Genomic DNA, 27,299 nt, shown 5'->3' with positions numbered 1-27,299 from the left:
TATTCACATTTTTTCTCCCATATTGTTTTATAGAGTTTAATAGTGCTTCTTGACATGGAGCCAAATTATTATTCCTAGATATTTTATATATTTGTCACTATTATAAGTAGCATCGTTTTTCCCCATTATGGTTTCTAAGTGGTATTGGTGATATTTTGACGTTCTCTAGATTTTTAAAAAATACATACTCTTTAAGAATACCACCTTTTCCCTTTTCAATGTTAATATTTCTGTTTCATATTTGTCTGCTTGATAGAATTTCTGAAAGAATGCCAAGTAACTGATATGTAGCATTCTTATTTTGGTCTTTATTAGAAATGTCCTTCATGTCTTACTTTAAGCATAATGTTGACTATTTGTTTATAATTATTTTCAACTCTTTAGAGAATTATTAAAGTAATATATACTCATTAAAAAAACAGTAAAATATAACAGGAAGGGTCAATGTGATTTTTAAGTTTTTTAAAATTAATGTTTTGTTGAATTTTATCATTTTTATTTTGAGATAAAATTTAATTTGCTATATAACTTGTTAATGTAATATGTTATTCTAATAGATATTCTAGCATTAAAACATCTGTGGGACAAATTCTACTTTTTCAGAGTTGATAATCCTTTTGATATTTTTTCTCTAGTGAATGGGATGAATTAGGATCTTAGAATTAAAGCAACTTGGATTTTTATCATTATTACTATTTATTTAATTTTTAATCTTTTTTTTTTTTTTGAGATGGAGTTTCACTCGTCACCCAGGCTGGAGTGCAGTGGTGCAATCTCAGCTCACTGCAACCTTGGCTTCCTCTGTTGAAGTGATTCTCCTGCCTCAGCCTCCCGAGTAGCTGGGATTACAGGCACCTGCCACCACGCCCGGCTAATTTTGTATTTTTAGTAGAGATGGGGTTTTACCATGTTGGCCAGGCTGGTCTTGAGCTCCTGACCTCAAGTGATCTGCTCACTTCAGCCTCTCAAAGTGCTGGGATTACAGGCGTGAGCTGCTGCACCCAGCCTATTATTTTTTTATTGCCATTTTTAACTGAATGACCTTGGCCAAACTGTCTCTTTCCAATGTCATTGCTTTTGTTTGTAGTTTAATGACTTTTTATGTCCCTTGAATTTTAGATAAAATTATCTCAACCTCTCCTCTCTCAACTAGCACCCCTTCAACCTGTACAATTCCACAGCTAGTGGAAATCCAAAGTCTTGAGCAAGATTATGCAGAAATCTTATTTTCTGATGATCATCTCTGCCTTTGAACGTCTACTTCCACCATTGCTGCTGCTTTTTCTCATCTCTTTGACCCGGGTATGAAATTCAGTCCCTTTCTTGATTTTCACCTGTACAAGCAAAAACCCCATTTTTATGGGAAGGATTAGAGTTTGGTAGTCTTTACCAAATTTAGAGAAAGCACTAAAACAAATTAAACTAGGGTAGTAAGCATCACTATTCTTAAAATGTCTTCTAGCCACTGCACTTTTAGATTTTTTGGCCCTAGTCCTTCTTCTCTTTCCCCACCTTCTTATAATCTTGCTATTGTACCTTCCTTCCTGTTAAAACCAAAATTTTCTTCTTGTTTCTTGCAGAGCAGTTCTCCCCTCTTTGAATCTTTGGCACACAACTAATGCCTGTGTTTTCAGGGTATCGTCTTCATCCCAAGTCCGTTGTCAGAACAGAGATACTTTCTTTCCTGAGAGAAGTTCTGGGTCTACCTGTTTATGACATTTTTCCTACTTTATTGTTTTACCTTTTGGAACTGTGTTGAATTAAGTAAGTAATCTTCAAGCATGCAGACTAGTGTGCATAAGGTATATTCAGGGGTTTTCCTTTCCTTCTCTGTCATTCCAACTACCTAACCCATTTTAATCGTAATATGCCTGTCACAGCTAAATCAATTTGTCTGTGATGGGGTTGACAGTGCCTCATTTTAGTTCATAAAAATCAGTGCTTCAAAGATTGTATTGCTAAACTTCATGGAATGATTTAAAAATTGAACTTGTTTTTATGTGTTATAAAGCTCAGTTCTTAACTTGTTTCGCAGAGAGTTAATTGTTAAAGCCAGTATGGCCACAGGAGGAGGTCCCTTTGAAGATGGCATGAATGATCAGGATTTACCAAACTGGAGCAGTGAGAATGTTGATGACAGGCTCAACAATATGGTATGATACCTTACTCTTCATGGTGTGTTGTTGGCTGTTAATGTTTAAAATGCAGTTTTCCCCTTGACCAAATTTAACTCACTGATGCTCTTCGTAAACACTTGCTGGCCAAGATATTAAGGGACCCTGGGCTGTTTATTATATTAATTGAAGACATGGAAATCAAACTGAGTTAGCTTTTAAGCCCCAAAGCAGATTTACTGTTATATAAAGATGTAAAAGTGTATTTTTTATGGAAACCATGTTTAAGGCATGCAGCTGGGTTTTAGGAAGGGACTGGGAGAAGGAATTGGGAAATTATCAAGAATTACGTTTTTACCACCCTCACTCTGCTTCTGAGTGCATCTGCGTAACACAACTTTCTCTTTACAGACCAGTTTTCTCTCTCCTCTGGTCCATGTGATATACTGTGGCTGTCCCATCGTTCTAAAGTTTTTAGTTTTGGGTGTGGTTGTGTACTGACTAGTTAACCTCTTAGTTCCAATTTGAAATTTTATAGTATGTTTATCCTAATTTGGATTAGATACGTGTTTCTTTTTTCAGTCTTCTGTGGCGAAGGTGGGGTGAGGTAAGTAGTGTAACAGGTTGGCAGGAATATTCACTCATAGATTGGATGGAAGGACAATTCATAAAGAAGGGGGCTTTGTTAAAATAAGGAAAATATCCCAAGTGGTTTACTATACTAGTAACTAAAAGAATTTTCCAATTGGATAAAGTGGGAATTTACAGACCTTTTTGTTGAATGAATTAGGTTATGTGGGTATAACTAAGTAAATAAAAATGTTTTCTAGGTAAAACTATAAGCACTTTTTGTAACTCCATATTAGCTGTTATTATGTACATTTTTACCTATAAAAATAATAGCTATATTTATTGCTTGCTAAATGCTAGGTACTAATTATTTTTAATCGTATTTTGAAGGTGACAGTATTTTAGAGATTAGGAAACTGAGACTGTAGAAAGTGAAATAAATAGCCTAGGGTCACACAGTGGAGTGTTTTTTCAGAAAACAGTAATTAGTTTTAGAACCTAGGTTGATTCGATTTCAGATCTCTTTTTGATACATACTGACTTTATAGGAGGTCAGTAAAGGTATCTGTAATTTATTTCACTATTTATAATAGAAAATCACAATGTAAAAAAATCCTCTTTGAAATATTCAGATTGATTTTAGGGTTGACGTTTGAGGATTTGTATTTGTTAGTGATCTTGATAAGAAAATAATTATTTTCAGAAGGATGGGCTATAAAATTAAGGGTAGATGTAAAATGAGGGGAAAATGGGTTCATAGAAGTAAATGTCTGTCTCTAGGAGTATAAGTCTGTCAAAAATGTTTTGTCTTTTTTAATTTTAAAACTGACCAAAACTTTTTAATTATCCCAGACTGTTTTCCTGGTTTGATAGAGGCCAGGTTAATGTTTGCTTTTACTTTTTTAAAGGATTGGGGTGCCCAACAGAAGAAAGCAAATAGATCATCAGAAAAGAATAAGAAAAAGTTTGGTGTAGAAAGTGATAAAAGAGTAACTAATGATATTTCTCCGGAGTCATCACCAGGAGTTGGAAGGCGAAGAACAAAGATTCCACATACGTTCCCACACAGTAGATACATGAGTCAGATGTCTGTCCCAGAGCAGGCAGAATTAGAGAAATTGAAACAGCGGATAAACTTCAGTGATTTAGATCAGGTTTGTGAATTATTTTTAAAAATCAAGTTATTAGTGTGAGAAATACTTGAAATGGTTAAAATAATTTGTCTTAGGAATAAAAAATTGAGCTGTTTATGTAATTTTTAGAAAAAGTTTCTGTGCCTATGGAAAGAATTTTAATCACTGGGGATGGTCCTGTGTTCTTCAGAAGGAAATGAAGTCCCATTTCTAAACTTGCTAAAGATATGCATTTCTGGACTTTATACTGTGTTATGTGACTAACTCAAGTGATTTTACTATGAAACTAAATTTTGCATTTTGGTAACTGAATAAAATTGGTATTAAGTAATGGAAAGTTCCAGTTTAGTATATACATCATTGGCTAAGTTTGGGATGTGCTGGGTTACCTCAAGTGTAGAATGAAACTATTTTGTATTTATAACCACCAAAATAAAGTTTAGATCTAAAAGTAAGTAGAAATGATAATAAATTCTTGACAAATATTTCACTGTCAGATCTATATGTCATAGAGACACACACATTTCCAAAAATGTAGAAAGGTAGATTCAAGTCTGATAATGATGGTAATGATCATGTATCATTTATTTATATCTATTTATCAATTATTGAACACTTAACTGTATGTCAGGCACTGAGCTGAATACTTTTTTAGACAGTTTTTCATACAGACACAACTTTAATTACATTGATTCATTGGGTCGAAAGCCTATAAAAATACTATAAGCAAGTAATAAAAAGCAGTATGAGTTAAAGTGTGATCCATGGTCCTAGGACACGTTGAGCATCCCTAATACGAAAATCTGAAATGCTCCAAAATCCAAAACTTTTTAAGTGCCAACGTGAGTGGAAAATTTAACACCTGACCTTGTGTGACGGGCTACAGTGAAAACACAGTCAAAAGTTTGTTTCGTGCACTAAATTTTTAAAAATATTTTATAAAATTACCTTCAGATTATGTGTATTAAGGTGCATATGAAACAAATGAATTTTATGTTTAGACAGTTCTCTTTCCTAGGATATATCTCATGTTTATTCATATATTCCAAAATTAGAAAAAAAGTGAAATTCATAACACTTCTTGTCCCACATATTTTGGATAAGGGGTACTCAGACTGTACTTCATTTACACTAATCTTGTTCATATTCATCGGTTGAATTGTCTCAACAAAGTGAAGTCCAGAAAATGCTAATCACATTTTTGTATTGTAGTGAAAGACTTACAGAGCCAAAGCTCTTTCAGGTCTTACTGCAAAGCTGTTTGTGTGCAATTTCTGAATCAGTATCTGATGGCGAAACTAAGAACATTGGGGTTAAAACAAAATTTTGTCATAAGGTTAATATTTGTGTGATTTGATTTCTTTTTCATATATAGAGAAGCATTGGAAGTGATTCCCAAGGTAGAGCAACAGCTGCTAACAACAAACGTCAGCTTAGTGAAAACCGAAAGCCCTTCAACTTTTTGCCTATGCAGATTAATACTAATAAGAGCAAAGATGCATCTACAAGTCCCCCAAACAGAGAAACAATTGGATCAGCACAGTGTAAAGAGTTGTTTGCTTCTGCTTTAAGTAATGACCTCTTGCAAAACTGTCAGGTGTCTGAAGAAGATGGGAGGGGAGAACCTGCAATGGAGAGCAGCCAGGTGATAACATTTGTTTCTTTTGCTCATTCTTTTCACAAACCTCAAAATATGAACATTAAGATTTAGAAAACTAGGTTATGCACACAGGAATTTTAGTTAGGTGGAATCAAAATGCTTCACTGACCCTCTTCGTTAATCTGCCACATTTACTTAAAATAGGGTAAATTTCTGTTTATCCAAAAAAATTTTAGAAATGTCATATTCAGGTTAATTAAAGGCTTCTGTTTATTTACAAAATAGCATATTGCCAGTTGTTAGCAAAGGGGGATTGGAAGCAAAGTGATTAATAGATTTTTGTAGGAATTTTTTAGAATGGCAATATTCTTTTGAAAAGTAGTTGTAAAACTGTAATACATTTAATTTTTAACAATATTATGTAAACATTAGGAAAGTTTATATAAAAAATAGTATGCAGTTGTAGGAGTAAAATTTTTCAGATACTGTAGATTAAAATTTTGAAATTTATTTTTGAATTGACAGTGATTGGAGTTTTTAGTATTACCAATTATGTTTTGATTAAAATCTAAGCTGGATTCAGATTTTTTGCATGTATTAATTCACACAATAATCCAAGTGTCTTTGGTTATCTTCGAAATAAAAATTTGTAAAACTGTTGCTATTGAACTAATTATCCTCAGTTTTATATATTGTGTACTTTCATGCTTTTTTTTTTTTAATATTTCCCCTGCAGATTGTAAGCAGGCTTGTTCAAATTCGTGATTATATTACTAAAGCTAGTTCCATGCGGGAAGATCTTGTAGAGAAAAATGAGAGATCTGCTAATGTTGAGCGCCTTACTCATCTAATAGATCACCTTAAAGAACAAGAGAAGTCATATATGAAATTTCTTAAAAAAATCCTTGTAAGTATTAGGCTTTTTAAATAACATATTGAGTTATTTTTGTAGTATCTCAGTGTATATTTACCGATGACATTCTGATGCCACCCCAGAGGAGTTAACATATTTTCAAAAAATCTTGCCATCCATTATAACAATTTATTGCCCATTTTAATAGTTGTATGATTTATACCACTAAAATATTTCAGGCTAGAGAAAATGAGGAGGAGGATGTTCGGACTATAGATTCAGCTGTGGGATCTGGTTCTGTAGCTGAGAGCACATCGCTAAACATAGATGTGCAGTCTGAGGCTTCAGATACCACGGTAAGCGGCTTTTTGGTAATTAAAGTGCTGGAAATGAAGGTTTAAGTTTTTCTCCCAGTTTTCAAGATGTTATTTTATAGGCGTTCCTTAATGAAAAGTGTATTGCAGGGAAGAACCCCTCAAATTGTTAATGCTGTATGTATTCTTCTGTATTTAAACATGGAAGTTACGTTTTATTAACGCTAAAAATAGTTTTAATGGTTGATTTGAAAATGTAATTTTTGATCTTCAGTTTATAGAAACATTGTTTTTGTAGATTGTTTTGTTAAGCAAAGCTTCACTAATTTTAAGAAGCATCGAGCAAGTTAAAATTGATGGTGGAATTAAGGGCAATAGGCAACATTAGTGATTACTTAGCATATAGTCTTTTGGAAATAACCAAGTTCATTTGTCACTGAGGACACCTTAAGGATATTAGAATTTTTCATTTCTTGGGCTCTATCCTAGTACTGGAGCAAAACCAGATGACTAAAAAATCAAGAGAAAGACTAGTAAATGGGACAGGATTCCATTTACATTGTGATTTATTCACAATGAGAAAAATGCTGTAATTGCTGACTTGCCAAAATGAAATTTGTGAAGTAAAGTACTGTTTTTCTGAAAAATAGTAATTTACAAAACTTTGAGGAAAGATTTCTAAAACTTCATGTGGTTCAATGCTAGGGTGTTTTTAGGCATTTTAAACAGGTGTGCCTGTAACCGTGCATTATTGAACTTTTAACGCCTATTACAGACTAGTAAAGCTTTTGTTTTGAGAGGATAAACATGTATCTCTTTGGGTTTTGAGGTGTTCAAAATGCCATTCAGCATTAGGAATTTGAAGGTTTGTTTCCTATCAGTATTGACCTGCATAATTCTTGAACCTGCCTCCTTTCTCTTCCCGGACCTTCCTAATTTGAAGAGGTGATTTGGATTTCTTTTCTCTACATTATTTTCAACAGGAGATAGTTAGCCTAATCCAAACAGTTGTTGAAGAACGGATTTTACTGTGGGGAAATTCTTTTTCTATTTACAGTGGTGCTAGGCATAATTTCTTCCTTAGGTTCCAGCAGAAATGGAAGGGTTAGGACAATGTGGGTAAAGGAATTCTGTTGTGGAGGAGTGGGAACTTGTATAGATTTATTGTAATTTATATAAAGTATTCATTGTGATGACAATTTCTTTCATAATATAAAATCATGATATGAAAGTTGACTAATAACATGTAGCAGAATAAATGTTAAAAATGTGCTTTAACAATTGTGTAGTGTAGAAATTCCCCAGGATGTGGTAATTGATTAGTTATAGTAAGCAAGTCTAGTCTACAGAAAACTTAAAAGACTAAGTTTACTGCCACTTGGAGGGAGATGTGGATTGATGTATTTTTTTTTTTTTTTTTAAAAAAAGGTGGACTGGTACTTTTTAAATTGTTTTACAAGGCTGGCTTATATGTTGAACAGGAGTTTGTGTTAAGAAATTAATATGCTACACTATTTAATAAAGGAGGAGGCATCTTTTAGTCTGAGAATTCGGCCGTGCATTGAGGACCAACTAGGGAATTCAGCTTCACAAGAACAGGTTTCAGACATTAACGTTACTACAAGTCCAAAAGGGAAAGGTGACAGACCTCAGAATGACAGGGAACTGAGGCCTAATAGGAAATATAGCCGAAAACGTGGATTTCCCTCAAAGGTATACTGTACAATATTAACTTGGGAAGTCTTTAAATGAGCACTTCTTTCGTTCGTATTTCCTCTTCTTTATTTGCTTTTCTGTTGTTGCTGTTACTCTTACATATTGTTAATATAGTTGTCATACTGTAATTTGCTTTAGTAAAATTCTGTCCCTTAGTGTTTTTCTTTCTACTTTCTTACATACTTCTCCATGGCTTATATCTGTCAGCTGTTTTTAATTTACATTAACAAAGGTTTTGAAATGTAATTTATTCCCTTTTTTATAAATTGCGAATATAATTTATAACACGTTCTTAAACCTCGATCAGCAGTCAGTTGCCCTTTGTTTCTGATATTTGTGTTTATAAATTTAGATGGGGCCAGGCGCGGTAATCCTAGCACTTTGGGAGGCTGAGGTGGGCAGTTCACCTGAGGGCAGGGGTTTGGGACCAGCTTGGCCAACGTGGCGAAACCCTGTCTCTACTAAAAATACAAAAATTAGCTGGGCATGGTGGCGCACGCCTGTAATCCCAGCTACTCAGGAGGCTGAGGCAGAAGAATCGCTTCAACCTAGGAGGCGGAGGTTGCAGTGAGCCACTGCACTCCAGCATGGGTGACAGAGTGAGATTGCGTCTCAAAAAAAAAAAATAAGTAAAAATAAATAAATTTAGATGGTACTTTAATGTCAGATTTTTTGGGTTATATTTTTATTTTTGGAAACCCCTTTCATTTCCTTTTTTTGGAAAAATTATCCAGTTGACTTGGTTGTCTCTGTTTTTGCTGGTTTTTTCTTCAGTGTTTAAATGGTTTTTTAATTTTCCATGATTTGCATAATGGCATTCTAGATAGAGTTAAAGACAACTATTTGTAGTTCCACATAAAAGAGTTTGAATAGGCCGGGCATGGTGGCTCATGCCTGTAATCCCAGCACTTTGGGAGGCTGAGGCAGGTGGATCATGAGGTCAGGAGATTGAGACCAGTCTGGCCAACATAGTGAAACCCTGTCTTTATTAAAAATACACGTAAAATTAGCTGGGCATGGTGGTATGCGCCTGTAATCTTAGCTACTCCGGAGGCTGAGGCAGGAGAACCACGTGAACCCTGGAGGCGGAGGTTGCAGTGAGCCGAGATCGTGCCACTGCACTCCAGCTTGGGTGACAGAACGAGACTCTGTCTCAAAAAAAAAAAAAAAAAAAAAAAGAGTTTGAATAAAAATACCATTTATAAAAGTGCACGTATTTGTTGGCAGGAGCAAAGTACTATTTTAATTGAGTATAGGTAAGACTAATTTCATGTTTTATTACTGGTTTATTACCTACGACTATACTTTCCCATTTTGTAGCTATTTTATGGGTTTTTTTTTTTTTTTTTTTTGGTGTGTGTGGCTATTTACAAATGATAAAACTTAACCTGTAGATATTTTGGCAGTTTTTTTTTGTTTATTTTTTCTGGTTCCTACAAGAATTTGAGAGCACAGTTTGAAATTAGTTATGGGAATCTTATTATTATCAAGTATCAAGTAAAATGTGCCCCAGCTCAGCAGTACAGTAAATAAAGTAGCTGATTATTTTAAAAACTAGTGGCATTGGAGAACAGCAAATAAACATGAAGCATAATAGGTAGCCTTTGGAATTTTATTCTCTTTAATCCTTCTGAATGGTGACAAGCAAAATTTAAGAGTTAATAGTTAATACAGTATCTGCCAGTTCTTTTTTTCTTAGGGCATTACATATAATTTAAAACAACTTTTCTGTTTTTAGGTTTCTTTGAATAATATCCTTATAAGTGATTATTATTCTTTTTTGAATTCTTGGCATTTATTTCCATTTGACTTTCTTGATTCATAAGGCTGTCTCATTGTTTTTCTGTTAGTATTCTATTTGTAAAATCATTTTAATTTCTTCAGGGAAAAAATCTTAATTCCCACCACCTGTGTTTATTTTTTCTCTGCTCTGCAGGAACTGTCATTCTTACCACCCCACCCCTGTTTTCTCCTTAGAATCTTTTCAAAATGTAGTATTCTGTTAGAATAGTGGAAAATACAGTTGAGGGTCTTATATGAGATTCAAGGTTGAAAGCAACCTTGAGACTTACGCATGATATGAAATGATTGATATTCTAGAGCTGCCTACCAAGGGCACATTCCACTTTATGAAATATTTTAAGACATGATGACATCTTGCATAATTTTACAAAAGAAACCCTTCTACGAGTAGCCATGCCTTCATTGTTTTCCTGTACTCATGACCCCCAACTTAATCTCACCTCTTAAAATTTATAAGCTTTCTTTGTACCTTGTACTTGTGTTTTGCCATTATTTTCATCATTGCTAGTTATTTTGTGTGACCTTGCCCTGTCTTCTAAACCAGCTATGGTTCTTCAGACATGATGTCTTATAATTCTGTATTTAGAACCCAGCACATAATTTGGAGCAGCTAGTATGACATAAAGAAGACTTAGAACTTAAGAACCTGATTTCCCTTAACTGACACTGGAAAAGTCACAACTTTATCTTCTCTGGGCTTACAGTTCCTCACCCTTCACATGAAGAAATTGAAGTACATAATTATCTGAAGCTGTAAAAATACATGTGGATCCATTAATAATTACTAGGAGAACCTCAGTTGAGTAGAGGAAAGGAAGATTGAGAGTTCTCTGAAATTGGACTACTACATATTTACAACTCAGGGTTTGATGCCTAAGTTATTTTTTAATCTGTAAACTAAGAATGTAGTTGGTGAAAGTGACTTTTTCAAAAAAAGTTTAAAGAAAAATATATGTTTGAAGAATTAATATACACCTAGCATCCTTTTTTGATTTCTGTTCCAGGTGCCATCTTCCTGGTGTGTTCTTACTCCTACCTAGATATTTTTATTTTCTCCTCTTCTGTATATTTTATCATAGGCTGTACTCCCATCTGTTGGCTCAGTTTTTCTGAGCATCAGTCTGAAATGTTTATATGAATGTGAAAGTTATTGAGTAGTAATATTTCACTAATTTTGAAAATTGTTGAGAATTCATTTTTCGATTAGTGAGAAATCTGAAGATAATTGTATTTAATAGCTTAGAATTCTTTATAATTAGGTTATCAGTTTTGTGACTAATAAGGATTAAAGAACTTTTTAAAAAGTATGCTTTTTTCTCATTTGCATAATTTTTTTCTCCTGATTAAATTTATGCTTTGCTAGAGGAGTATTTGATCAACCTGGAGAGATTTTTTTTACTCCTTCCATTGATATCTGTACCTATTTGATTTGGTTTTACATTTTACCGTTGACTTTGATGAAATCATTATAAAATTATTTTTGCTGCATTCTGAGAGGGCTAGCTGTTGATAATTATCCCTACCCTTCAAAGTTTTTTTTTTCCTAAAGATGTAAACCATCTGGAAATAAGCCAGACTAGGATGAATTTCCACGGAAATGGATGTAAATATTTACAAGGTAACTCCCCTTATATAGGATAGGAGAGAACTGAGTAAACAGTACTTAATTTGTTAAAAGTTTCAGTTTATTAGAGGTTCAAGACAACAGAAAAACCTCTAATAAATAATTGGCTTACCAAGATCCAGGTAGGCTGTTTGTTTCCCATGTTCATGAAGTCTAGAGATAGTCTAGGATAGAGAGGCACTGACTAGGCACCTCTGATGTTTACATGAAATAATCTAATTATAGTCAACTTCCTGTTTGATCATAACTTTCTTGAATATTTAACTCTTTGCCATGTACTTATTTGTTTACTTATTAATTTTATGGATTTCCAAGTCACAGTGTAAAATATTACCACAGTTACTCATGTTTATTCACAATACTGATGACTTCTACTTGGGGAGGTAAAGAAATTTTTATGTAGTATTGTAAAGGATGTCACCCAGAAGGGAGTTTCTCTTGAGCCCATCTGCATGCTCCATAATTTCTCCGGGAATCAAATGTGCATAGCAAGTGTAGATCAGTGCATTTTTACTTTCAAAAGAAATCTTTGAACTTCTTTGCTCTCTTTAGTCATTTGTTTATTTAAAATTTACATAACCCAGCAAAAATTTGTTAGCAGTACAAATTTAAAATTGACTAAGTGAAACAAAAGTAAAATATTTTGTGTAAATATTAGGTAAAATCATTGAACTTTTAAAATAAAAGACTTTTTAAAAGATAAATCAGTGATGAAAAATACAATTACGGTATACATTTCAATGTATAATTTAGCTTGTAATATATTGTTTCCAGGTTGTATTTAAATTCGTCTTGCTTTGCTTTTCCATTTTCTTGTTGGGTTACATTTTGAATAGTTTCAAGATTAACACTTAAAATTTCATCATTTTTTGTAAGTGCCACTTATTTAATACATCCCTCTACTTTTAGACTAGATGATAACCTCCTAGCATTTTCGGGGAATTTGGAAGTAGTTACTTCCATTTTATGTCATCAGACTCAGATGAATGAGCATAATTTAAGAGGAAAATAATGGTGCCTTTCATATAGAATATAAAATTTGTTATTTTCTTATATGTCTGATAATGTGATGTGATTAAATTCTTTTTACATAAGATTATCAAATAAAAAATGTATTTTTAAAATTTCAGCCCTTTGTTAGAAATAGTAGGTGTGCCTGCTTTCTAGGTTTTGTTGTTGTTTTTAAATATTACTTCCAGTCTTTTTTTTTTTCTTTTTTCTTTGAGATGGGGTCTTGCTCTGTCACCCAGGCTGGAGTGCAATGGCGCAGTCTCAGCTCACTGCAGTCTCCACCTCCTGGGTTCAAGCGATTCTCCTGCCTCAGCCTCCTGAGTAGCTGGGATAACAGGCGCGCACCACCACACCCGGCTAATTTTTGTATTTTTAGTAGAGATGGGGTTTCATATGTTGGTCAGGCTGATCTCAAACTCCTGACCTTGTGATCTGCCCGCCTCGGCCTCCCAAAGTGCTGGGATTACAAGACTTTCAGCTCATTAACCCAGTATAATGTGCTCCTGCTTTTCTGTAGGGGCCTAGATTCTTCAGTGCGTGTGTGTGTGTGTGTGTGTGTGTGTGTGTGTGTGTGTGTGTATTCTTCACTGTGTGTGTGTGTAGATTCCTCTGTGTGTGTGTGTGTGTGTGTGTGTGTGTGTGTGTGTCCCTCTTGGCCTTTTATGTTTTGTATGTCTTTCTTTTCCTTTTGTTCATTCCTATAGCTTTTTACTGTGAAATTACCTCTTAAGTGGCAGGCTATATATATCTCTGTGTCATCATTCTATTCTTACTCTTTTTTCTTGATGTCTACTAAAACTATATTTAGGGTTTTATATTTAATAATTTGTTATCAATGTGTATACTTTGCCATTGATAGTTGAAACAGCAACATGGATTTTAATAGTCAGATACCAGTATTGTTGGTCTTATTTTCCAGGCCAGAGATCCTCAGCAGGAGCCTATGGAAGAGATAGAAAATTTGAAGAAACAACATGATTTATTAAAAAGAATGTTACAACAACAGGAGCAACTAAGAGCCCTACAGGGACGGCAGGCTGCACTTCTAGCTCTGCAACATAAAGCAGAGCAAGCTATTGCAGTGATGGATGATTCTGGTATGTCACAGTCTGAGAATATTCTTTTTGTAAGGAAGACTCATACATAATTGTATTGCAGGGTGGATGCTGATTATTACGTAATCAGATCTTGATTGTTGTCTAGTTTAGAAAGCTTCATATGAGGCTTATACTTTCCTGTGTTTTTCTCTGGTTATGCAAAAAAGGTTGCAGGGACAACTCCTGGCCATCATACTATACCATGCAGACAGCCAGATCGCTCTCCTTTTCATCAGAGAGTACCCTTAAGAGGTAAAAGAGACAGGCTGTAGTTCTGTTTTTGTACCGCAGACTGATAAGGCTCGTGATCTGTTTATTTCCTTTTTTTCTCTTTTATTCAGCTAGGATTGTCATTCTTTGCTTGCCTCCCAAGAAAGGGTTAAAACCTTAAGTGAGGCAGTGAGTAAATTTATAAAGTATCTTTAGCCTTCAAGGTTAGTAGCAGCGGTTCTTTTAGATATCCTTTTGTATATGCTGGCTCCTTAGAACTATATTTATAGTGTATACATTCTTCCTAAGACTCAGAAATTTTCTTCCTCGTTTCCTCATAGCCATGTGTGAGTTAGATGAAAGTTGTGTTGAATTTATTAGTATTCAGTCTAATTTTGTAAGTTTATCATCACCTTCAAACTTATTTTAGTTTCTCATTAAATTGAAAAAAAAAGATGATTAGTTCTTAAAACTCAACAAAACTAAGTTATGTTTCCTAGTAGTCTGTTCCCCACCATCCCCTTCTAATAATAATTTCTCTTCTTTGAGCACTCTGTTTTTGTGAGTGAGTTTAGGTTCTCACTAAGGCTACCCTGTTGTCAATCAGTTTATTCTGCTGTGCAAAGCTAGCCCACTGGCTCAGCTGTCTAATCCCTGTTATACCTAATTTAAGTTTGCATTTTCACAGGGAACATTATGACTTTCAAATAACTCTTTTTTTTTTTTTTTTTTTTTTTTGAGACAGAGTCTCGCTCTATTGCCCAGGCTGGACTGCAATGGCATGATCTCGGCTCACTGCAACCTCCACTTCCCAGGTTCAAGCGATTCTCCTGCCTCAGCCTCCTGAGAGCTGGGATTACAGGCGCTCACCATCACACCTGGCTAATTTTTGTATTTTTAGTAGAGTCGGGGTTTCACCATATTGGTCAGGCTGGTCTTGAACTCCTGACCTTGTGATCTGCCCACCTTGGCCTCCCAAAGTGCTGGGATTACAGGCGTGAGCCACCGTGCCTGGTCAATAGCTTACTCTTTTGTAATAATGATATAGCTGTATATAGTACTGTATATAGTAATAATTACAAAGATTTTTGTCCCCATTCCTCCATTGTAAAATTTAAAGTACCATTAGCTTTTATATTTAGGAAACAGATAATTTAGGAAAAGGCAATTAAAATACTTTAACATAATGACTAATACTAGTTTGGTTAATGACTAACCTTTTAAATATTTTTCGAGTTTGGAATATCAGATTTAAAAGCTTTTGTTTGATAGTTAATATTAATCTCTAAACTTGCATAATCTCCTTTGATCATCAGAGATTTCTAGGTTAGAGCTTTAATTCTTATTTCTGTTTTATGGAGAAGGAACTCTACAGAGTTTGGGACTTGCCTAGATTTATATAGAATTTTAGCAGAATTACATTTCTTGAATTCTAGGTCAGGGGTCTTGTTTCTGTTTCTGAACATGAACTTTTGAAAGTAAACAGATAATTTCTTTTTAAAAAATACCCTATTATGAGTCAGAGAATAGGAGTAGAATGCACATGAGTTTGAACTTCATGCTATTTCAAAAAGAATTTTAGCTTAGTAATTTTAAAATAAATTTAGTCTTGTATTTATGAGATTTTGCAGGGTCATACTAATGAAAAGCCATGAAAAGCTACAATTACAGTATTTAATCTGGTATGTGAGACATTATCTTGGGATAATTATGTTACCTCAAAGAGTGTCCCTTTCACCGTTTAACTAGCAAGTTACATATGTTATCAGGACTGTAATTTGTTTCTTCTCAGCATAGAGTTTTGACTAAATATACAGGATTCCATATAGCCTTGAAATTCTCAGTTCTCAGTGGAAAAAAGGTAGTGTTTTCCTTTAAAACAGAAGCAATTTATAACCAATTGTCTTTTTTCTTTCATCTTTTTTTTTTTTGAGACAGGATCTCGCTCTGTCACCCAGGCTAGAATACAGTGGGGCTCACTGCAGCCTCGGCTCAATCCCAGGCTCAAGCGATTGTCTCACCCAAGCCTTCTGAATAGCTAGGACTACAGGTGTGATGTACCATGCTGGGCTAATTTTTGTAGTTTTGTAGAGATGGGGTCTCACTGTGGCGCCCAGGCTGGTCTTGAACTCCTGCGCTCAAGTGATCTGCCCACCTTGGCCTTCCAAAGTGTTGGAATTACAGATGTGAGACACTGTACCTGGCCACCAATGTCTGTTTTAGAGTTGGAGAGTTAGAAGTGAGGTTAAGGGTGGAGTTATTTGTTAGTAGAAGAGTAACTATTGTGAAAATTGTTGTCACAAAACTGCTTTATGAATATGGGGGTATTTTTTTTTAAATTAAGAAGATAAAAACCACAGTCTTTTAGTATGACTTGTATCACAAATAGCCGCTTCAATAAATTATCCATTTTACTGCAGGGGTCAGCAGACTATGGTCAGCTGAGTTTGGCTCATTGCCTGAAATAAAGTTTTAGGGAACACAGCCATGCCCATTTGTTTACATTGTCTGTGGTTGCTTTTACCCTGTAGAGTTGGGTGGTCGAGACAAAAACTGTATTTCTCACAAAGCTTAAGATATTTACTATTTGAACCTTTAAGCAAAGTTTGCCAGCCCCTCTAGCAGAGAATGGATTCTATTCAAGAACATGGAGATTGAAACCTGTCAGAATCAGCTGTGGTTTTTTACACTATCACTTTCCCTTTCACTCCCCACTGATCTTAGACAGACCTGCTCCACTGAGTCACTACTATTAATTGGAATGTAATAGTAACCCTCCTTGTATGTTGGGACAGAAAAAGATGAACCACTTTATTAGAGTTTTGTGACCATCCCTTTATTTTTAAGTTAGATGGTAACTTCTAATAAAATGATTGTTGGCAGATAGATAGGATTGTTAACTAGTTTCAAGTTACGTATGTGAGCTTTTTAAATTCTTTTTTTAATTTATTTTTAGCTTCTCAGATTAAAAAAGGTGTTTGACTTATTTATATTAATCAATAGTTATAATTTCTTTCCAGTTGTTGCGGAAACTGCAGGTAGCTTATCTGGTGTCAGTATCACATCTGAACTAAATGAAGAATTGAACGACTTAATTCAGCGTTTTCATAATCAGCTTCGTGATTCTCAGGTAACCTAGATGTTTTAGTATAGTTGAGTTTAAAAAATCACATTAATTAGAACAGTGATTCAGAAACTTCAGTGAGCATACTTCTCACCTGGCATGATTGTTGAGCAGTGTAGGTTTCTGATTGGTGGGGTCCCCCCACCTCCAAAATTATGATTCATGGATTTGGGGTGGGCTTCTCCATGTCTCAGTCCAGTGCTGGTGGCCTGGGGACTATACTTTAAGAATCACTAAATTAGAGGAGAGTTTACTTTCAAGGAAGTGATTAATGAAGTTTTTCTTTGTATGCTACTGGATGATGTATTCTTTTTTCCTCTAAAAGACTTAATGGTCACAACCATTAAGACTTTGCTTTAAATCTGTGTCCTTCGACTAGATACATGGGATTTCATACAGCCTTGGAATTCTCATTTGAAGGAATATTTTACTAACAATTTTAAGAAAGTTCTTAATTTGAGAGTTAGTAAGTGTTGTAATTTGATGCACTTTGTAAGTGATATAAATGCAGATTTTCAATATGTGGGCCTTGGGTAAGAAAGGGTGAATTAATGCCTCTCCATTGGAAGTGAATATGATTGAAGATGTAGTGTCTCTTGTCTTCTTGCTGACCAAGTGAAAATGAGAGAATATGGCCCAACCACTTTGGAGAGTTATATAGCAGTACGTAGTAAATTTCTTCTGGTAGACTTGGGACTTACTTTAGAGAAACTCTCACATGTTCAGAAGGAGGTAGATAGAAGAATATTCATGGCAACTCTGTGTTAATAGCAAAAAACCAGAAACAGCCCAAATGTCCATCAACAGAAATGGGCTAATGAATTCTTATATAGAGTGAAATTCTTTACAGCAGTTATAGTAAATAAGCCATTGCTAATGAATACAAAATTCAAGTTTAAGAAGGATCCCACTTACCTTATTTTAAAAAAAGTCTACATTTTTAATGTGTATACATAGGCATTAGAAAATAAAAATGTGTGAGAAGGGTAGATAGCTGATTCCAGGTTGGGGTTACCTTTGGAGTGGGTAATGACATTGGAAAGGGTACAAACAGAGCTTTAGTTAAATCTGTAATGTTACATTTTTCTTAAAATAATTGATGCAAATATGGGAAAATCTTAAAATTTGACTAAGCATAATGGGAGGTATTCATTATATGATTTCCTAAGCCCTAGTGGATTCTTGCAAAGTTTCATAATTAAAAAAAAAGACGGCCGGGTACAGTGGCTTATGCCTGTAATGCCAGCACTTTGGGAGGCCAAGGTGGGTGGATCACTTGAGGTCAGGTGTTTGAGACCAGCCTGGCCAACATGGTGAAACCTTGTCTCAATTAAAAATGCAAAAATTAGCCAGGTGTGGGGACATGCACCTGTAATCTCAGCTACTCTAGAGGCTGAGGCAGGAGAATTGCTTGAACCCAGGAGTCGGAGGTTTCAGTGAACTGAGTTCACACCACTGCACTCTAGCCTGGGCCACAGAGTGAGACTGTGTCTCAAAAAATTTAAAAAAAGAAAAAAAAAAAAAAAAAAAGGAACATGAGAGAGAAGTGATGGGAAAAATTGATAGGTTAAGAAGTTTACGGTGGTAGTTCTAGAAAGAAGGCAAGAGAGAGTGAGATTTTTAAAGGTTTATTTATATAACGTGGTATTGTTACTACTTTTGATTCAAGTAATGATGTCTAGTGAATCCAAGACCTCTGTGTGGTCATGTGTCTGTAAAACCATGTAGAGTCAGCTCTCAGTATCTGTGGGTTCCACATCCATGGATTCAGCCAACCATGGATCAGCAATATTTTGGGGGGAAAAATAACACAACAATTTTTAAAATGCAAATTTAAAAATATAACAACTATTTTATATAGTGTTTATATTGTATTAGATATTATAAGTAATCTAGAGCTGATTTGAAGTATATAGGAGGATGTGTGTAGATTATGTGCAAATACTACACCATTTTATATAAGGGATTTGGGTATCTGTTGTTTTTGGTGTCCCCAGGGGTCCTTGAACCAATCCCTCATGGATAGTGAGGGATGACTTCATATGTTAATAGTGGCAAATCAGGAAACCATATTTAATTTGGGAATAGTAAGGGTATATTATATACTTACCTACTAGCACAACCTAGCAAATATTTCTTTCTCTTTATAAAGAATATTTATGCATTTAAAAAATGAGAATGCCTTTAATTGCCTTAGGCTTAATTCTTCTTCTTTGTTTTGTTTTTAAATAAGCCTCCAGCTGTTCCAGACAATAGAAGACAGGCAGAAAGTCTTTCATTAACTAGGGAGGTTTCCCAGAGCAGGAATCCATCAGCTTCACAACGTTTACCTGATGAGAAAGTCCAACTTTTTAGCAAAATGAGAGTGCTACAGGAAAAGAAACAAAAAATGGACAAATTGCTTGGAGAACTTCATACACTTCGAGATCAGCATCTTAACAATTCATCATGTGAGTAAATCTGGTTCAGCAGTATTGGGTATAAAAAGACACACAGGACTGTCACATAATAAATTTAGTATTTGGTGAATGAACACATAGCTCCTCAAAAGTATTTGTAGGGACTTAAGACTTGCATATGAAAAGTTTTTAAGTTACAAGCCAATATATATGAAAGCCAAATAGGTGATAAAATCAGTTTTATAATTCAGAAAAGGGAAAGAATAAAGTTGGACCTTGAAAAATTAGTAGGATTTTAACAAGGGAAAGGTAGAAGAGAAGGTAACTGTTTGATACGTGGACATAATAATACTATGTTTTTTAACATATTCAATATTTTCCCTTAAAGAAAAGTTAATCCAGTTAGTACTTTGATTTAAAAACCCAAAACTGTGAAACATAGAGAGGGTCTATTAAAAAAAAAAACACAAAACTATGAAAAACTTGTATATATGGTTTAGTATAGACAGTCCAGAACTTCTAACTGCTGGACTTATATTCATTTTTTAAAAATATATAAATAATCATCTCAGTCAGCTATAACTGCAGGAGTTATCTTTTCTGCTCCATACATATTTAACCTTTGTCTAAATCAGATCTAGTCTTCAGTTCGTATCCTAATACCTTTTCAAACATGGCTCCTGTCTCCTATCCAAATAGTAATAGAGGCTCAAGCATTAGAAATTGAAGTCAGTAGGGACGACTTCCAACTAGTCTTTAAACATTCTAGCTGCTGTCTAATTAAAGAAAAGACGAGGGATTTAAAAACAACAAAACCATTGTCTCTGGAGCCTCTGGTCCTTATTCCCCACATATCTCCTTTTTCTTTTCCACCCACAAAAGAACCTTACTATTCCTGCCCTAAAACATACTCCTTTCTTTTCCCTGACTTCTGCTAGTCTCTTTCTCCTCTAGAGTATAATCCCAGTTTTTATTCTTTACAAACACATGAACACAACTAAGAAAACCTTAACATGTGGGCCAGGTGTGGTGGCTCATGCCTGTAATCCCAGCACTTTGGGAGGCCGAGGCGGGTGGATCACCTGAGGTCAGGAGTTCGAGACCAGCCTGACCAACATGGAGAAACCCCATCTCTACTAAAAATACAAAATTAGCCAGGCGTGGTGGTGCATGCCTGTAATCCCAGCTACTCTGGAGGCTGAGGCAGGAGAATCGCTTGAATCTGAGAGGCGGAGGTTGTGGTGAGCCGAGATCGTGCCATTGCACTCCAGCCTGGGCAACAAGAGCGAAACTCCATCTCAAAAAAAAAAAAAAAAAAAAAAAAAAAAAAAAAAACTTAACATGTGAAAGTTGCACTTAAGTCCTTGTGGTCAGTTTTGTATGCATAAAGTAGCACTCTGTATACTGATGACTCTTAAAGGCTATTTTTTTTCCTCACTGGGAAGCAGTGTGAGAGCAGCAGCAAAAGGTAGAATGATCAAGGAATAGAATAATGAGGAGACTGCTGGAAGCCACCTACAGGAATTGTGGTACTAAAGTGAGCAACAAATAATGATGGTTCCTGTGAGAAAGATACTGGTAAATGACAGCACTTTTGAAATGGTAGGAGGTAGAGAAGTGCAAAGATTCTTAATCTTTAATTCCTCTTGAAAGCATGATTTATATTTGATAGTGAAAGAAGTTAAATAGAAAGTAATTAAATTTAGTTCAAGGATCATAGAGGATTACCCATTATCTAAATAGCAGGTTTTTATTGCTGTTTAATATTTAATGGTTTGAGGTACCACAGTCACTTTAACACTTTTCTTTCTCTCCTGGAGCAAGAAAAGTTCCGTCTTGGTGTCCAGATGTAACTTCCCTGAGCTGTGGGTGTGAAAAACTGATGAAGACCTAATCAGCTAGAGCTACCCTATGAAGATTACAGATTGAGTACTGCACATGATTCATAGTGGTCCTGTTTAACTTAACCTAGAACCAAGTTTTTCAAGTTAGTTACCAAGTTTACTCGTTAGTTAAAACTAACTAGAGTATTCCTCTAGTTAGTTTTCCAAGGTAGAATATCATTATTCTTGTCAATTTCCATCTATTTTCTTTCCTTTCTGTTTTAACCCACTGGTTGTGATGTAAAGGTGATAGAGTCTCTGGAAGAAAGAGGTAAACGTGTCTCTGTGTGCATTTTGATGTGTTTAATTGTGGAGTAAGTTAATAAACAAGTTTCTGAAATTTGAATCTGCAGAAATTAAGTTGTTAATGATTTTTACTTTTTATTTTTCAATATCCAAGCCAACTGTAAGTGTTTGTTGATGGTAACTGGTGATTTAAAAAAAATTTTTTTTGTTGTGCCTTCTTCAGCCTCTCCACAAAGGAGTGTGGATCAGAGAAGTACTTCAGCTCCCTCTGCTCCTGTAGGCTTGGCACCGGTTGTCAATGGAGAATCCAATAGCCTCACATCATCTGTTCCTTATCCTGCTGCTTCTCTGGTCTCTCAGAATGAGAGTGAAAATGAAGGCCATCTCAATCCATCTGAAAAACTCCAGTAAAACATTTATAATCATTGTTTACATGAAGTTAAATAATAGGGATAAATTCTGTTTTTTTTTTCCTTTGTGTTGAAAATTCTGGCAAAATGAGATTTATTTAATATTGTTGTAAACATTCTTAAGTGATAGGTAGAAGAGGCGTGTGTGTGTTCTGTGGGCATAATTTGAGTTGTCTGAGAGATGTGATGTAACAGTTTCTGTGAACTGATGTTACTTTCTTGTTTTTCAAATAAAGGATCAAAAATAAGACTACAGTTAAAATATTTCTATATTCAGATGGTTTAGAGACCAGGCTGTAGAATTAGACAGCCCTGAAATTGTATCACACAAGGTTGTGTTACCCTGTACAAATAACTTAGCCTTACTAAGCCTGTATTTCCTCATCTGCAAAATAGGCATAATAATATACCTGTTCATAAATATGTTTTCATTAAAAAATGTTGGCACAGTTCCTGGCACTTACAGTAAGAACTCAGCAAACTTAATTTTTATTTTTGGTAAACATAGTATGTAGTGTATAGATCTCATATGTGCAGACAAATCAAGAACCTTCCATACATGCTCTGTAATGTCTATATACCTGATTGGCCTGAGAGGTAGTATTCAGTAGTACTTCACACATTTGATGCTTGAGAGACCTAGAAGTATTTTTGACATCAAGTTTTCTGCTATTAACATTTACACCTGCTTAAAATGAACAATTAAATTGAAATTGGTTTTCTTACACTTTTGTCCCTAACAGCATAGGAAAATAATGTGAGATTTTGAGTAAGCCATACTTGGCATTAAACTCATCCCCCCTGGATAGTTCACTAGGTGGATATTTCATTAGGTCTAAATTTTGTTTGTGTTAGCTGCTATTATATGAAAATAATGTCTGCATTATTTTGCTAAAATGGGCGTAAACCTTATACGTAAATTTTTTGTTTATCAGGAAGTTAAATGAAGTTCGAAAGAGATTGAATGAGCTAAGAGAATTAGTTCATTATTATGAACAAACATCAGACATGATGACAGATGCTGTGAATGAAAACAGGAAAGATGAAGAAACTGAAGAGTCAGAATATGATTCTGAGCATGAAAATTCCGAGCCTGTTACTAACATTCGGTAAGAACTTTTTGGGGATGTTTTTCCAGCATATTCATTCTATCTTGATACTTTTAATGTGGGAACAAAAATACTTCGTTAAAGTATTTACTATTTGCCTTTTATTTAAGCTTTTCTCTTGTAAGTCTACCATTTTGGTCAGTGTAATCATCTCTGCCCTGTGAAGAAAGATGAATAGGAAAGTATGGAGTACAATAGTTCAGTAAATTTGCCATTTGTTAGATTGAATTCAAGTAAATCATGAGATGTATCTAACTTAGCATTTTGCTGTCTCTTTATTTTTAGGTGTAATTTTCATTTTTTCAGATGTTTTTCTACTTAAATAGCACATATGCAGAAGTTAATGAAAAGCAGGAGTCGATTATTCAGTTTGAATTTAAATGGAATAGCCAGCATTGTTCTTGGCTTGGTGTTATTTTATTAGCAGTTCTAAACTTTGATTTCTTTCTCTCTTTTTTTATGCCTTAAATAACTTCATGCTGTTTTCTTTCTTCTAGAAATCCACAAGTAGCTTCCACTTGGAATGAAGTAAATAGTCATAGTAATGCACAATGTGTTTCTAATAATAGAGATGGGCGAACAGTTAATTCTAATTTTGAAATTAACAACAGATCTGCTGCCAACATAAGGGCTCTAAATGTACCTCCTTCTTTAGGTATGACTGACTGTATTTACATATAATTTTGCCGTGTTATTCTTACAAAGTGGGTTTTCGTTCATGTGTGCTCTTTATTTTAAAAGTTACCGATTTTAATTATACTTGTTTTCAGCAGATTGTCGATATAATAGAGGAGGGGAACAGGAGATTCATGTTGCACAAGGTGAAGATGAGGAGGAGGAGGAGGAAGAAGCAGAAGAGGAGGGAGTCAGTGGAGCTTCATTATCTAGTCACAGGAGCAGTCTGGTTGATGAGCATCCAGAAGATGCTGAATTTGAACAGAAGATCAACAGACTTATGGCTGCAAAACAGAAACTTAGACAGTTACAAGATCTTGTTGCTATGGTACAGGTAAATATTGCTTGGTCTTTTAAAAACCTATTTGTCAAATAGTACAGTCTTAAGTAAAACTTGTGTATGATAATTACTTTGGTTTAATTATGCTAATACACATTTATGTATTATATGTGAGGTTTAAATTTTTAGCACTTTACATGCTGTACATCAGAGGTCAGCAGCCTTTTTAAATTAAGAGTGAGTTGGTTAGATAGTTGAGGCTTTGTGGCAATATAGTCTCTGTCACAATTTCACAATGCAAAAGCAGCCATACATAATACATAAATGTGAATGATTATTTGCCAATATAGCATTATTTTATTATAAACAATATAGCTGTTTTTATTTACAAAAACAGAAGAGGTTTTGTTGTTTTTGTTGTTTTGCTGACAACTCTGAACTTACATTATTTAGAACTTGCAGCATCGCAATGAGGTAGATATTAAATAGATTAAAGAGATCTTAATTGCCAAAGTTTATATGACTGTCCAAGCCAGAATTCAGAGTTCCTGATACCAGAGCCTGCGATCTTAACCTACTGTATGTAAAAGAAAAACCATGTTATCTTAGTAAGGTTAAAGTTAGAACTATTAATCATAAATTTTAAAAAGCAGTTTATACATATTTTGTGTTAATAGTTAACGCAGTTAACTATAATTTAATATACAATTGTATATTTATACAAATGTAAAAATACACAATTATAGTTAATTATATAACTATTAACACAAAATGTGCATACACTTACAATTGTATAAATATGTAATTAACTATAATTGTATTACCGTATAACTATTAACACATTTATAAAGGTGTTGTGTATATATGTATATATATATAAATCATATAAAATGGTTTTTGTGAAAGAAAAACTCAAGTTTTATTAACAGTTTCTTTTGAAATGCTATGTACTTTGTATTACTCAAGTGAAAGGTGAGTGTGCTCTCTCGGTTCAAAAAAAGTAGGTATTTGTATTTATTTTTTGGGGACAAGGTCTTGCTCTGTCACCCAGGTTGGAGTGCAGTGGCATGATTTTGGCTCACTGCAAGCTCCGTCTCCCGGGTTAAAGCGATTCTTCTGCCTCAGCCTGCTGAGTAGCTGGAATTACAGATGTGTACCACCACACCTGGCTACTGTTTGTATTTTTAGTACAGATGGGGTTTCACCATATTGGCCAGGCTGGTCCTGAACTCCTGGCCTCAGGCATTTCACCCACCTTGGCTTGCCAAAGTGCTCAGATTACAGGCAAAAAAAGTACCTATTACTAGTAAACTCCCCCTTCACCCCCATTAATAATCCTATTCTTCACTGAAGTTGCTAGGCCTTTTCTGTGCAGTTAGGTACATCACTATGCACCTGTTTTTAAAACAACACATGACATTTTGTGGTATGTTTCTTTGTTTTTACAAACCGTATATATAATACACTAAGTTATTTTATAGCTTTCCTTTTTTCTCCACTCGACATTGTCTCAGAGAACTTTCATGTCAGTATAGTTCTATATAATTACAAGTAATTAAGAAACACAGATATGATAATTGTAAAATATAAATAATACTGCATATATATATACACAATACATATAGTTATTTTTAGCTGCAGTATAGTTTTCAGCGTATCAATGGACTTTAGTTAATGTATAATAGCATCCAGTTACTGCATACTTGTTTTCAGTCTTTCACTGTTTAGAAACAATGCACCAAAGAATATACTTGCACAAGCTCCTGTGCATTTGTGTTTTTTCAGTAAGATTTGGAGAACTGGAACTACTATGTCAGAGTTTGTGTACATTTTAAAGGACACAACTTAATTGGTCTCTAGAACAATCAGTTTTCTAGAGAGCAATTTCCTGTATTTCCATATGTATTTATATTTCTATATGTACAGAATTTTTGATATGTATTCATATTTTTCTGTATGTATTTTCTATATTTTAAGCAGTGGTATATGAGAGTTCATTTTGCCACACCCTTGATTACATTTTATTTTTATTTATTTATTTATTATTTTATTATTATTATTTTACTTTAGGTTTTAGGGTACATGTGCACAACGTGCAGGTTTGTTACATTTGTATCCATGTGCCATGTTGGTTTGCCGCACCCATTAACTGGTCATTTAGCATTAGGTATATCTCCTAATGCTGTCCCTCCCCACTCCCCCCACCCCACAACAGTCCCCAGAGTGTGATGTTCCCCTTCCTGTGTCCATGAGTTCTCATTGTTCAATTCCCACCTATGAGTGAGAACATGCGGTGTTTGGTTTTTTGTCCTTGCGATAGTTTACTGAGAGTGATGGTTTCCAGCCTCATCCATGTCCCTACAAAGGACATGAACTCATCATTTTTTATGGCTGCATAGTATTCTATGGTGTATATGTGCCACATTTTCTTAATCCAGTCTATCCTTGTTGGACATTTGGGTTGGTTCCAAGTCTTTGCTATTGTGAATAGTGCCGCAATAAACATACGTGTGCATGTGTCTTTATAGCAGCATGATTTATAGTCCTTTGGGTATATACCCAGTAATGGGATGGCTGGGTCAAATGGTATTTCTAGTTCTAGATCCCTGAGGAATCGCCACACAGACTTCCACAATGGTTGAACTAGTTTACAGTCCCACCAACAGTGTAAAAGTGTTCCTATTTTTCCACAACCTCTCCAGCACCTGTTGTTTCCTGACTTTTTAATGATGGCCATTCCTACTGGTGTGAGATGGTATCTCACTGTGGTTTTGATTTGCATTTCTCTGATGACCAGTGATGATGAGCATTTTTTCATATGTTTTTTGGCTGCATAAATGTCTTCTTTTGAGAAGTGTCTGTTCATGTCCTCTGCCCACTTTTTGATGGGGTTGTTTGTTTTTTTCTTGTAAATTTGTTTGAGTTCATTGTAGATTCTGGATATTAGCCCTTTGTCAGATGAGTAGGTTGCAAAAATTTTCTCCCATTCTGTAGGTTGTCTGTTCACTCTGATGGTAGTTTCTTTTATTTTTTTGATACACTGTAGCTTGTTTAACCATTACTGGAATTGGCCTTTTCCAAATTTCCCAATTATAAGAAGAGTTGTTGAGGTGAGATAAACATGTATG

The 27,299-nt window shown here is 34.7% G+C and overlaps 1 protein-coding gene across 28 annotated transcripts in view; it reads left to right on the top strand.

The window, feature by feature from the left end:
* PCM1 (pericentriolar material 1) overlaps nucleotides 1-27,299 on the top strand; it is a 108,059-nt gene that overhangs the window by 10,642 nt on the left and 70,118 nt on the right. For 11 of the 28 annotated variants that reach the window (XM_030812293.1, XM_030812296.1, XM_030812288.1 and 8 more), the window contains 12 exons: nucleotides 2,036-2,153; nucleotides 3,593-3,838; nucleotides 5,193-5,462; nucleotides 6,154-6,324; nucleotides 6,510-6,626; nucleotides 13,658-13,835; nucleotides 17,066-17,175; nucleotides 19,403-19,619; nucleotides 21,921-22,104; nucleotides 23,043-23,216; nucleotides 23,714-23,871; nucleotides 23,987-24,225. In XM_030812293.1, the coding sequence (XP_030668153.1) occupies nucleotides 2,058-2,153; nucleotides 3,593-3,838; nucleotides 5,193-5,462; nucleotides 6,154-6,324; nucleotides 6,510-6,626; nucleotides 13,658-13,835; nucleotides 17,066-17,175; nucleotides 19,403-19,619; nucleotides 21,921-22,104; nucleotides 23,043-23,216; nucleotides 23,714-23,871; nucleotides 23,987-24,225 (2,160 nt within the window). In that variant the 5' untranslated portion in view covers nucleotides 2,036-2,057. Of the gene's footprint in view, nucleotides 1-1,025; nucleotides 1,303-2,035; nucleotides 2,154-3,592; nucleotides 3,839-5,192; nucleotides 5,463-6,153; nucleotides 6,325-6,509; nucleotides 6,627-13,657; nucleotides 13,836-17,065; nucleotides 17,176-19,402; nucleotides 19,620-21,920; nucleotides 22,105-23,042; nucleotides 23,217-23,713; nucleotides 23,872-23,986; nucleotides 24,226-27,299 lie in introns of those variants that run through there. The other 17 variants (XM_030812300.1, XM_030812295.1, XM_030812310.1 and 14 more) reach the window with 4 other exon arrangements.

Source organism: Nomascus leucogenys, chromosome 4, assembly GCF_006542625.1.
Source record: "Nomascus leucogenys isolate Asia chromosome 4, Asia_NLE_v1, whole genome shotgun sequence".
Taxonomy (NCBI): Eukaryota; Metazoa; Chordata; class Mammalia; order Primates; family Hylobatidae; genus Nomascus; species Nomascus leucogenys.
This window is presented reverse-complemented; position numbering and strand designations above follow the sequence as displayed.